General features: G+C 38.1%; 1 protein-coding gene across 1 annotated transcript in view; it reads left to right on the forward strand.

Moving 5' to 3' along the window:
* The window catches only part of TRPC3 (transient receptor potential cation channel subfamily C member 3), a 102,185-nt gene that overhangs the window by 16,327 nt on the left and 73,559 nt on the right, over positions 1–12,299 (forward strand). The window contains exon 3 of the mRNA XM_051964157.1: positions 11,936–12,124. Coding sequence (XP_051820117.1) covers positions 11,936–12,124 — 189 coding nt within the window. The remainder of the gene's footprint in view (positions 1–11,935; positions 12,125–12,299) is intronic.

The raw sequence follows: 12,299 nt of genomic DNA on the forward strand, positions 1-12,299 counted from the left end.
TGATTCGTTTATAAAAATGTGGAGAGCTCCTACTCCTGAAATGTGTAGCTAGGGATGTGACCAAAAGCAGACAGACATTTTGGCATAACTTAAAAAGGAATTAACTAAGATAAATTTATTCAAGACAAGTGTCACTGAAATTCCGAATGAAAGTTGATACAATCCAGGTCATTGGCAACACAAAATCTCCTTCCCTCCTCCCTCCAGGGAGTGGAGTATATTAGAAAGAACCCAAGATTGAGATTCAAAGGATGTACATTTGAATCATAGCTTTGACACTCACTGCCTGACCTCTTGGGACTTCAGGTCCCTTTGTAAAATATACAGTGGTTTCTGGGATTCTAGGTTCCTTAGAAAAATAGAGTAACTAATAAATAAGGAGTTTTCTTTTTAACCCGAAGCTAGTTTATATGGGTATTTTATGAACAAGAAGTAAAATTATTAAGAAAAATTTATTTTTTTCTTTCTCCTGTCTTTTTGTAGATTTTGAATAGTTTTGCTCATTATATGTGGGACATTTGACAGAACTGGTCAAATCTAGCTAGTCTTATTTCCATGTTCTTGTCTCCCCATGCTTTGTTGTGAGGATACTTATGGACACTAAGATAAATATGAATCCTGCTCACAGTGGTAGGATGCCAGCAGCCTTCTCTTCTTCCTTACCAGCCTTCCAGTGGATATAGAAAGGAACACTGGTTTGAGTCAGATAATTTTCCATGTCTCAGGTTTGCTATTTATTATCTCTGTGTTCTTGAGCAAATCACTTTGTCTCTAGAGTTCAGAAAAGCTCATAGAGTCAACTTTTGCAGAATTGTAAAACATCAAAAACTTAGCAGAGGTAGATGGAGGAAAGATGTAGAGGAAGATACAAAAGTATCTAGCCCTCTGATGGGTGTGACTCTACTTCAAGAGGAAGGAACTTTTGGGGAAAGAGGGAAGTGGGGGAAGGAAGGAGGGAAAAACTAGAAATCAAAAAGCTGTAAAAGTAAACGTTGTAAACTAATTAAAAAGTTAAAGAGGGAAGAACAAGAGAGTAAGAATATAAGACCATGGGGTTGTGGATTTACAGCAAAAAAGGACATTACAATCTAGCCTTCTTATTTTGCAGCTTAGAAAACAGGCATAGAGAGGCTACTCTTGCTCAGTCACACAACTAGTAAATGTTTAAGGCGAACTCAGGTCTTTCCTGACTCTGAGTCTAACACTTTGTTTACTTCTCCATGATGCTACTAAGCTGAGATTGTAATTCCCTTTAAAGTTTACTAAATGGGTGACTCTTTCTGGTTCAGTGGTCAATCTTCTTTGGAAGTATCCTTCAATCCCTGCTGCTATCATGGAACCGAGTAATTGCATCAGCATCCCAAATTTCCAGATTCTTCCTTGAGTATGAATGACTTAGTGACCTGCAGATCAGCAATCTCACTGCCTTATCCCTATCAAATTCTTCCCAATTACATATTTGCAGTTCTTAGTAAATAATTTTTGGATATATTTCACTCATTTCCCAATATCCTCCATCCTAGAAAGTCTCTGGTGACCTGGGAAGAGTCCTTCTCCCAATGGCTTAGACTAAAGAGCTTCAACAAAATGCATATAACTGTTTTCAATGTTCTTCTAAATGCATTTCAGGCAATCTCTTCTGTCCAGTTCTTAAGAATTCCCTAAATTTACAGTCTTTGTGGAGGGCCTTGATCTACCAAAGGCTGATGTTTCTAGAGATTACAATTTCTCTCAAATACAAAATTGTGCAAAATCAACAAAGGACATTTTTACAAAGTTTTATTATGTTACTATCTGTCCCAATACAGTCATCTAGAAAAAACAATTATTGGAAATAAATAATTAACAAAAAGGAAATCTAATTCAATAAACATTTATTATCTCTTTTGTATTCTGTACCAGGCATTGAGCCAAACACTAAGGATATAAAAAAGAGGCAAAAATCAGTTGCTGTCTTCTCAACATTTAGAATATTCTGAATTCTCCAGCATTTTTTAACTCCCTTATGTGGAGATCACATCCATATGAACTTTTTAAGCTGAACAAAAACATAATCACAGAATGTTAGAGTTGGAAAAGATGCTAAAAGTCATTTAGTCCAACCCCTTTATTTTAGATTTGTGCAGCTATAAAGGCTAACATGTGAAGTGTTTTGCTAAAAGTCATACAGCCAAATGGATCCAGGGTTTTGAACCCTCTGCTCTGGTATGTCATGTTGTGTACTCAGTGGAATTTTTTTTCAGGGTTGTACTTATGAATTATGCCAGCTTATATACTGGTGCACCCTATGTGTTTATAACTGACTCAAGTGTAGGATAATCTTGAAGTTTAATCTTTATTATAGAAATTTTCTCCATAACTTATTTAAGTTTAGTCTGATGGTATCAGTTTTGTCTGGAAATGTCAAAAATGGGGTCACCATAAGCTTCATAGTGACTTATAAAATGATATATTAACATGTTCTATTGTATTTTTATTTATTTTGTTATATTTTAATCTCAGCCCCATGCAGATGCATATTTGATACCTCTGGTCTAGACAATTAATAAAATAATAAATCAAGCCTTGATTTATGATATTTGCCTGTTTCTAAAGTGTAAATGCTTACACTGAAAATGTAACAGTCAGCTTGTGATTGGTTTGAGCTGACTTGAGCACACTCCTCCCATGACTCTATGACCTACCATCTTATCCTACCCTCATGTCCTTCTGCCATATATCTTAGGCCAAGAGAAAAAAAGAAAGCATCTATGCTGAACCAAGGAGATGGAAATCAGAAAGAGCCTTTGGAGCTTCCCACTGTCCCATTGCCTGCTGGCAATTTCTTCTTCTCCCCCTCCCCCAACCCATTCAGTCTTGCCATCCCAGAGCAGGGGATGATGTTTAAAGTATACACCTTGAGGTTGAAAAGAATACAGGAGGAAAGAAGAAAAGAAGAAAGAGATAAATTAAGAAAAGAGGGAAGAGCAAAAGAACAGAGAAAATGAAGAAAATGAAAGAAAGAAAAAGCGTTTATATTTAAATATATGTATTATATATATGTACATACATACATATTCAAGAGAGAATGAAAAGGGGGAAAAGAAAAGAAAGAAAGAAATACAAGGCATCCAAAAAGTCTGACTGAGACTTTTGACATATTCCATGCATTTCTTTTATATCTTTCAGATACCCGGACATAATTTTACCTCTCATCGTGTATTTTCTCTTAATATTAGTCTGTCATCTAGTATCTGGCATCAGCAAATGCCCTTTTTTGCAGTGTTTCAGACACTGTTGATAGTCGAGAAAGTGAATGCCACATCTTCCTAGCTCTTTGAGCATTGTTGTGTATATAAGATAGTAAATGTGAGAAGCTTATTACCTTTGAAAGGTAATAAGAGGAAATATAAACAGAACTGCATGAGCAGAATGTAACTAAATTAGGTTAGGGAGGAGCTGCTTGTACAAAATATTCTTGGATGCTTCTGTCAGAAACAGAATTCTAGACTAGGTGGACCCTTGGGTTAACTCACTACGAGCCTTGTTTTTTAGGGTGCTGGTGGCAGTGATTTGGAAACAGGAGAACTATGGCCCATTGATGGTGTCTCAGTGAATAGACTGCCCATTCTAGATTCAGGAACTTATCTTCCTGAGTTCAAATCTGGCCTTAGACACTTATTGCTGGGTGATCATAGGCAAGTCACTTAACCCTCTATGTCTTAGTTTCCTCATTTGTAAAATGATCTGGCTTCCCCTCAGATCAACACCAGATCTAGCCTCTGAATGGGTTCAGAACCCACAAATATTTGTTAAGTTTAATACATTTCAAGCAGAAGATATTTTGGAAGAACTTCATAAAAGGTGTCTCAAATTGGGCAGGGGGGAGGCAGGTCAGCAGCATAGAGTGGAGAGACTTCTCTGCATGGGGCGGAGAGGGAGAATCTACAGAGACGCTCTTAGCCAAAATACAGCAGCGTTGGCTACTCTATACTGGTTTGGAAGCCAGTAGATCAGCAGACTAACTGCGAGACCTCCAACATAACTACAGAAGGCAAAAAGTGAACCCCTGAACCCCAGCATAATGTGAGATTTGACTATGCCCACCCAGCAGGGAAGGAAGCCAGTAGCATTGGCCCTAGGGCAATGTGAAGCTGTGTTACCTGTAGAGGAAGCTTGGGACAATCTTCCCTTTGCCCTAAGAGTAGATTTCAACCTTTAAAAATGAACAAAAAAGCAAAAGGAGCTCTGATAGCTATTATGGAGACAGGGAAGAACCTAAAATCCCTGAGGACACTAAAGGCAAAATGTCTCCAGGTGAAGTCTTAAAGGGTGATATGAGTTGGTCTCCAACTCAAAAGGCTCTCTTGGAATAATTCAAAAAGGATCTTAAAAGAGAGAAGAAAATGGGGAAAGGAATTGAGAGCTTTGGGAAAGGAAATACAGAAATTGTTTGAAGAAAATAATTCTTTTAAAAATAGATTTGGTGAAAGGGAAAGAGAAAATAACTTCTTAAAGATAGATTTAGCAAAATGGAAAAAAAAAACAGCTCCTTGAAAAACAGAATTGGTGAAATGGAAACAGAACAACTCCCTAAAAAATAGAATTAGTAAAATGGGAAAAAAATTCAATGAACAAAACAACTCATTTAAAAATTTATTTAGCCAAGTGCTAAAGATGGTAAAAGAAAAAAAAAAGTTAATTGAAGAAAATAATTCACTAAAAATTAGGATTGAACAAATGGAAGTGAATGACTCAATGAGACATCAAGAATTAGTTAACCCCCCCCAAATGAAAAAAAAAAAAAACAGAAGAAAATATATAAAAACCTCATTGAAAAAACAACTGTCTTGGAAAATAGATCCAAGAGAGACAATCTAAGAATTATTGGACTACCTGAAAATGACAATGAAAAAAGGAGCCTAGACGACATCTTTTAAGAAATCATCAAGGAAAACTGCCCCAATGTCCTAGAACCAGAGGGTAAAGTAGCCATTGAAAGAATCCACCTATCACCTCCTGAAAGAGATCCCAAAATGAAAACTCCAAGGAATATTGTAGCTAAATTTCAGAATTATCATATCAAGGAGAAAATACTATCAGCAGCCAGAAAAACATAATTCAAATATTGAGGAGCCACAATCAGGATTACCCAGGATCTAGCAGCTTCTACTTTAAAGGCTCTAAGGACCTGGAATATGATATTCTGCAGGGCAGAGGAATTTGGACTACAGCCAGGAGTCAACTATCCAGAAAAATTAAGCATTTTTCAGGAGAAAAGACAAACATTCAATGAAATGAGGGATTTCCATTTATATTTAATGAAAAGACAAAAGCTGAACAGAAAATTTGATCTTCAAATACAGAATTCAAGAGAATCATATAAGGGTAAAAAGGGAAGAAAAGAACTATTTTTTAAAGATTGAAATGTTTACATCCCAAATGAAAAGATATGTTTAACCCTTGAGAACTGTATCTTTGTTAGGGGTATATTTAGAGGGTGTAGATATAATTTGACTTTATCGTGATGATATAAAAAAGAAACTAGGGGTGGAAAGGGGGCTGTACTGGAAGAAGAGGAAAGGGGAGGTAAAATGGGATAAATTATATCACATGAAGAAGCAAAAAATCTCTATTATGGTTGAGTGAAAAAGGAAGGGATGAGTATTGTGTAAACCTTAATCTCATTGGATTTGGCTCAAAGAGAGAATATCAGATGTATTTAGTTTCAGAGAGAAACTTGTTACACACATATACCAAAAAAACTTGTTTCACCCTATAGGGAGTAGGGGAAAGGGGAGCTAATAAAAGGGAGAACAGAAGTAAAAGGGGAAAGAGATAAAAAAGGGGGAGAGCTGTTAAAGAGGACTGTGGAAGGTGGTGGTCAGAAGCAAAACACTGATGGAGAGAGAAGGGGAGAAAAGAAAAAGAAAAGTATAATTTGGGAAAAATAATATGGTGGGAGATACAGAATTAATCATTTTAACTGTGAATATGAATGGCATGAACTCTCCCATAAAACAGAATCAGATAGCAGACTGGATTAAAAGCCAGAATCCTACAATATGTTTACAAGAAACACATTTAAAGTGTAATGATACCTACAGAATAAAGGTAAAAACTGGAGCAGAATCTCTTTTGCTTCAATTGAAGTTAAAAAAAAAAGCCAGGGTAGAAGGAAATGGCAGACCACTATGGAATCTTTCCCAAGACCACCCCAGTGAGGTCACGAAGGGTTGGGCACAGCTGAAGAAAATGACTGAACTAGGGCTTTGATTAAAGTTGTAAAGAGATATATCTAGGTTCCACATTAGAAGGAACTTCCTTACAATTAAATTGTTTTCTCAGTTTTCTTGTTTGTAAGGTAGAACAGCAGTAATACAGAGGAGAACCCTATGAAGAATGAAGACCTTAGTTCCCACACAGCAATAATTTTAAAGACCCTGGTATCAACACAGGATTGTATAATTTTAGAACCAGAAGGGACCTTAGGGACCAACTAGCTTACCTTCTGTATTTTATGTATGGGGAAACTGAGGCCACAGCCAAGATTACAAACTTGTAAAAATCAGATCCCTTTATGGAGGAATTTTTGCCCAAGAAAGTTCTGTTTCTCACTTGAAAGTGAGGGGGTTACTGCTAGAAACGAGCTCATTTCCAACTAGATTTTTGCTCTTGATAATACTTTTCTGTAACCTTGGCTTTGGACTCAGTTATTCCATTCGTTCAGGGTAGGTAATCGTAAGATCAGAACTAGAAAGCAGATTTGTGTCCATCATCAGTCCTCTTTCTTCATACTCCATAGCCCCAAATTATAATAACAATGACAGTGTTTCATACTGATTACCACCCTGGTTTGGATCTTAGTCATTTCAGTTAAATCTCTGAGGTTTTAGAGGTGAATCTTCTTTTTCTTTTTAAGAGGCAAAAAGGATTAGAAGTGAAGATTATTCATCAAAGTAGGAGTGATGAGACATGTAGACAAGGAGTGGGCAGGTCTGGGTTTTGTACTTCCCTTGAAGAGGACAGCTGCTGACCTTGTGTGATACAGCCCAGATGGCCAAACTGAGATATGGTGAAAGACACTAAGCTGAAGATGAAGTGGAGGCAAGTTACCAAGTAAAATGGTCTGGAAAAAAGCCTAGAAAAACAAAACAAAACAAGATAACGTTAGAACTGTGGTTGAAGAAAGCAGATGAAATTTGACATGCCATATGAACAAGCTTGCCCGAAGTTACACAACAAGTGAGCCAGGAGTTAGTAGTGCCTTCCTTTAGTTAATATTAGTAAAGATAGAGATAGAGAGATTGATAGATAGAATATAGTTTGGTAAATATAATGTTAGTGTATATGTACAATGTTAGTATATGTATATGTTGATGTATCTCTAGTTAGTCTCGATCCATATCTTGCCATTGGACCCAGATGGCTCTGGAGGGGAAAATGAGGCAGATGACCTTGCACAGCCCTCCCTCACTTAAATCCAAATTCACCTGAAGTCATGGTCTTCTTCGAGGCCGAAGGACAACAACAATAATCTATATATAATGTTAGTATACATATAGTATATGTTTATAATGTTAGTGTTTATATATGTTGGTGTATATAGTACATATATACATAAATACATATTATACTACTGCTAGCATGTACACACATATATTCATAGACACATACATGCATGTGCTTGTGTGTATGTGCAATATACATACATGTTCACATCTGAGGCAGGTTTTGAAGCTATCTCTTCCTGACTTCTAACACTAGCCCTTGTCCTTTATACCAAGTGCCCTCTCAAAATGTTGAGAAGCAACGATTTTGCCTAGAGCTTAGTTTACTAGTAGCATAGCTTTGTTTTCCAGCTAATGTGTTGTTTGTGCAGAAAAGTCCACATCCTTCCTCAGTTTTTGCAGTTCACAAATTACTTATTAAAGCCTTTCCCAATCCCCATAATTCTTGTGCCCTCCCTCTGTTAATTGTTTCCCGTCAATATGTTGTTTGTGTAGAATTAATTGCATGTTGTCTACCTCATTAGTCTGTGAGTTCCTCCAGATCAGAGACTGTCTCTTGCTTTATCTTCAGTGTTTAGTATAGTGCCTGGCACACAGTGAGCGATTAATAAATCTAGATTTAAATAAAACTGGAAGAATAGATTACTACTTTGAACAGTTCATTTTATGTCTTGCTAAGTCAGGAATTGATCCTTGGGATCTCCCCCAGCTCTGAGGCAGAAGATATCTAAAGGCTGACTGTCAATTCATGCTTCTTTACTACCTGGATGATGAGGAAATGGCCAGCTTCTATTCTGCCCCTATTTCCATGAGTGTCCTCCAAGAGGGGCTGAGGATGAGCAAGTGGACAATCTGTGCTTGAAAATTCAGCAAGGAAATTGGGCTCAGGAGAAAAATAGATCTTTTCCAGGATATACTGATTAGTCCTTGAGGAGCAGTGGGGAGAGGGAGCTTTTTTTTTTTCTTAAAAATCCTGTGAGAAACCTGAACCCACATTGTTGGTCAGTTTTGTCCCTGGCTATGCTATGGGAGAGTTTTGGAGGATACCACTGATCTATTCTTTATGTGAATGCCTAATCTCTACGGCTCATGCATAACTTAGACTCCCTCCCCCCCTTTCTCTGATTTGGTCCATACCTTGATTCTGGAACATCAGGACAAATGACTCTTTGCAGGTGAAGCCTTGATATTTGACATGATTTGTCTTACTGACTCTGACTTGAAAAGTTGGTCAGTCAATTGGACAGCCAATCAACAAGTGCCTAATATGTGCCATTGTCTTATGTACTAGAGGGACTAATAAAGTGTGTAGGATCTTTCAAAGGATCTTATTACTTGGATGTAAAGATCATAGATATTAACTTAATTGATGGGAGTAGGGAGATTTAGACCTGGTGAATTCATCAGTATGCAAGGGGAGCTCCCAGTGTGGAAAGTCTTTCTAATAATGCCAGATCCCTTGCTCAACACCTCCCACCAATGAAGTCATAGATCAAGGCAAAGAAAAAGTTGAAGAACTATTGTATCTCTTTTCATGAATGACTATGAAGCTCAAATGAAATAATGTTTGAAAGTGCTATTTAAACATGAAAACATTACAGAAATTCCGCTTGCCTGATTGTTGCTGCAATGGGTAGACTGTTAGACCTGAAGTCAAGAAGATCTGAATTCAAATCTTACCTCAAAAACTTACTAGGATGGTGACCTTTCCCCCTTGCAAATCAATTAGCTTCTCAGCCTCACTTTTTAAATGGAAGAAATAATAGAGAATACTCCTGGGATAGTTGTTAGGATCAATTCAGATGAGGCATGTTAGGTGCTTTGCAAACCTTTGCAAAGTGAATTATATGACGGCAATCTGTTATTATTATTTTAGGAAAGCTGAAACTATGGGGTCCTAGGGATAGAGAGGGGACCTGTTTTTTAACAGGTCCTTGGGCATCTTTAGGGGAGGATAGAGCCTCAGCTCAGAGAAGGAACAGAGGGCAGTGAGCTCCACTCGGTGATGATGTTCTGTGCTCCGTAAGTATGCAAATGAAATTAAAGATTGATTTCACAGAATATTTTTAGCAAAGTGTGAGTTCCAGTGTCCTGGAAAATGTTCTCACAGGTATTGATTTTCTGCAGCCCTTGAGGATTCAATTACATGTCACCAGCCTAGTTCTCTCTTTCCAGCTCTATGGGTACAGACATGTCCTTCAGAGCTCAAAGGAACCTTCCTTAGGAAGGTGGAGACAGGCCTGGGTCAGGGAAAACTTCTTTATGGTTTTCAGTGCCCTGGAATTAGAGGTAAAGGAGTGACAGAGGTCATAAGTCAGGAAACCTGGGTCCTGCTCTCACTTGTGGCATAAGTTGGTGGGTATGACCTTGAGCAAGCCATTTCCTTTCTTTTCTTCACTCCTTTACTTTTTTTTCCCTTTCTCTCCCTCTCCTCTTCCTTTTCCTTTTAAAGTTGTACTGCTGCCATTTGTATTGTGATTGTTCAGTCATTTCCAACTTTCTATGGCCCCATTTGGGGTTTTCTTGGCGGTGGTTTGAAGTGTTTGCCATTCCCTTCTTCAGTTCATTTTATAGATGAGGAAATTGAGGCAAACAAGGGTAAATGACTTGCCCAGGAGCAAGTAGATGTCTGAAGCCAGGTTTGTGCCAGCAAGATGAGTCTTTCTGATTCCTAGCTCGGTGTTGCATCCACTTCACCAACTAACTGCTCTGGCTTGTGTTTTATACCACTATTGTTATCTCCTGATCATATGCTGCTATACCCATAGCACCCACATGATCACATATAAACGTCTCCATTTGGCATTCAGATTCTGGCCATTCCTACCTGTCCAGCCTCCTGACCATTCTTCCCTCTCCACACCATCCTATGATTCAGTAATTCTGTCCTATTTGTTATACCTCAAACATTACAATCTCTCTCTCTCATCTCTGTCCCTTTGCAGTGACTAGCTGCACTGCCAATTCCTGGGGCTCTCCCTTCTTACTTCAGTATCTTAATCTTCTTGATTTCTTTTGAGACTTTGCTCATATCCCCCCTTTTTCAAGAGCATTTTTCCCCTTCCTGAACCCCTGAGCTGCTACTGGCCTTCCCATCTGAGGTAACGTAGCCTTCCACCTACTTTGTAGAGATCTTGTATGTGCCTTATTATATCATGTTGTCTTTTCTATCAGGATCCTTAACTTTAGGGCTACTTTCAACTCTCTTTATATTCCCCCTTCTTAGCGCAGTACCTGATACAAAAACACTTAGTAAATGTTTGTTGACTGACTGATGAAACAAAAATAAAGAGGTAAGCACAGTTAAATATCAGAGTGAGCACATCTGACTTTTATGCAATATTCTACTTAATTATAGTATAGCAAGGACATGATCAAGGAAATATACTTTATGAGATTACAAGGCATGAGCCTTTGTAAGAGAAGGGCACCTCTGATGGAAATTGGAGATAGGCTATGACTTCTTACTGGGAGATTACAGTGAATTTCTCATTGGTCCCTAGTAATTTGGGTTATATCAACAAGATTCAGTCAATATTTTCTTTTGGCCTTGCATCTCTTTGGTACTTTCTATTGAACAAAAAGATCAAAGAGGAAATTTCTCTTCCTTCTTTTTCTCCTCCTCACCCCAAACAATGGGTTTCCAGAAGTTTCATGATCCAGTTTCAGGCTCACCTAGGTTAGTAAACCCTACTAGTTAATGCTAGTAGCTTCTGCTATGAGTTACCATTGCTGCTGAGGGTGAGACAGGAAATGATGAGTTCAGTGATTTTTAGAAAAATATGGACTTATACAAAGTAATGAAGAGCTAAGTGAGCAGGACCAAGAAAACATTGTATATAGTAAAAACAGTATTTTTTAAGGACAACTTTGAGCAATTAAGTCACTCTGACAAATATAAATAGCTAAATTACCAAGGTCCTATAAAGATATCTGCATCTAGAGAAATACTTCCCTCCCCTTCTCTCTGTCTCTCTCTGTCTCTCTCTCTGTGTCCCTCTGTCTCTGTCTCACACACACAAACACACACACACACATTTGTGTCTAATGGTAGTCATCTCTATGGGGATGGTGGGAGGGGGGAAAAGAAAGTCACAAAACTATTGTATATTTTAAAAGAATAGCAAGCTGTACATAATAGATCTGCAGCTTCAGGGAGAGAGACAGAGAGACAGAGAAAAAGAAAGAGAGAGAAAGAAAGAGAGAGAGAGAGAGACAGAAAAAGAGAGAGAGACAGAGAGACAGAGAGAAAGACAGAAAAAGAGAAAGAGAGAGAGAGAGAGAGAGAGAGAGAGAGAGAGAGAGAGAGATTCCAGAGTCATCCAAGGGCTCTTTCTTATTTAATGCATGTGTTTGCTCACTCCAGGCTTTTAAGTATGTTCCTAGGGCATCAATTTAAACCTAAGATCAGCTTCAATACTAATCTCTAGATATCTTCTTCTCAGAATGATTATCGGAAGCTCTCCATGCAATGCAAAGACTTCGTGGTAGGTGTGCTAGACCTTTGCCGAGACTCCGAAGAGGTTGAGGCCATCCTCAATGGAGATGTGGATTCAATGGAGGCAGTAGTTGGGCAGCGCCATAGAGCATCCCTGAGTCGTGTAAAGCTCGCCATCAAGTATGAAGTAAAAAAGGTGAGTGGGAAGAAGTAACTTGGTAGCAAGCATCATGTTGAAGCAACATCTAGTGCTCATGCTGTGAGTACCAATGGACTTAAGATGAAAATTAAAAATATTGGGAGCAATTAGTGAAAGAGGGAATAGTTTCCTTTCTATTTAAAGGCTGGAGTAGAGAGCATCTTGAAGTCAA

Source organism: Antechinus flavipes, chromosome 6 (genome assembly GCF_016432865.1).
Source record: "Antechinus flavipes isolate AdamAnt ecotype Samford, QLD, Australia chromosome 6, AdamAnt_v2, whole genome shotgun sequence".
Classification (NCBI taxonomy): domain Eukaryota; kingdom Metazoa; phylum Chordata; class Mammalia; order Dasyuromorphia; family Dasyuridae; genus Antechinus; species Antechinus flavipes.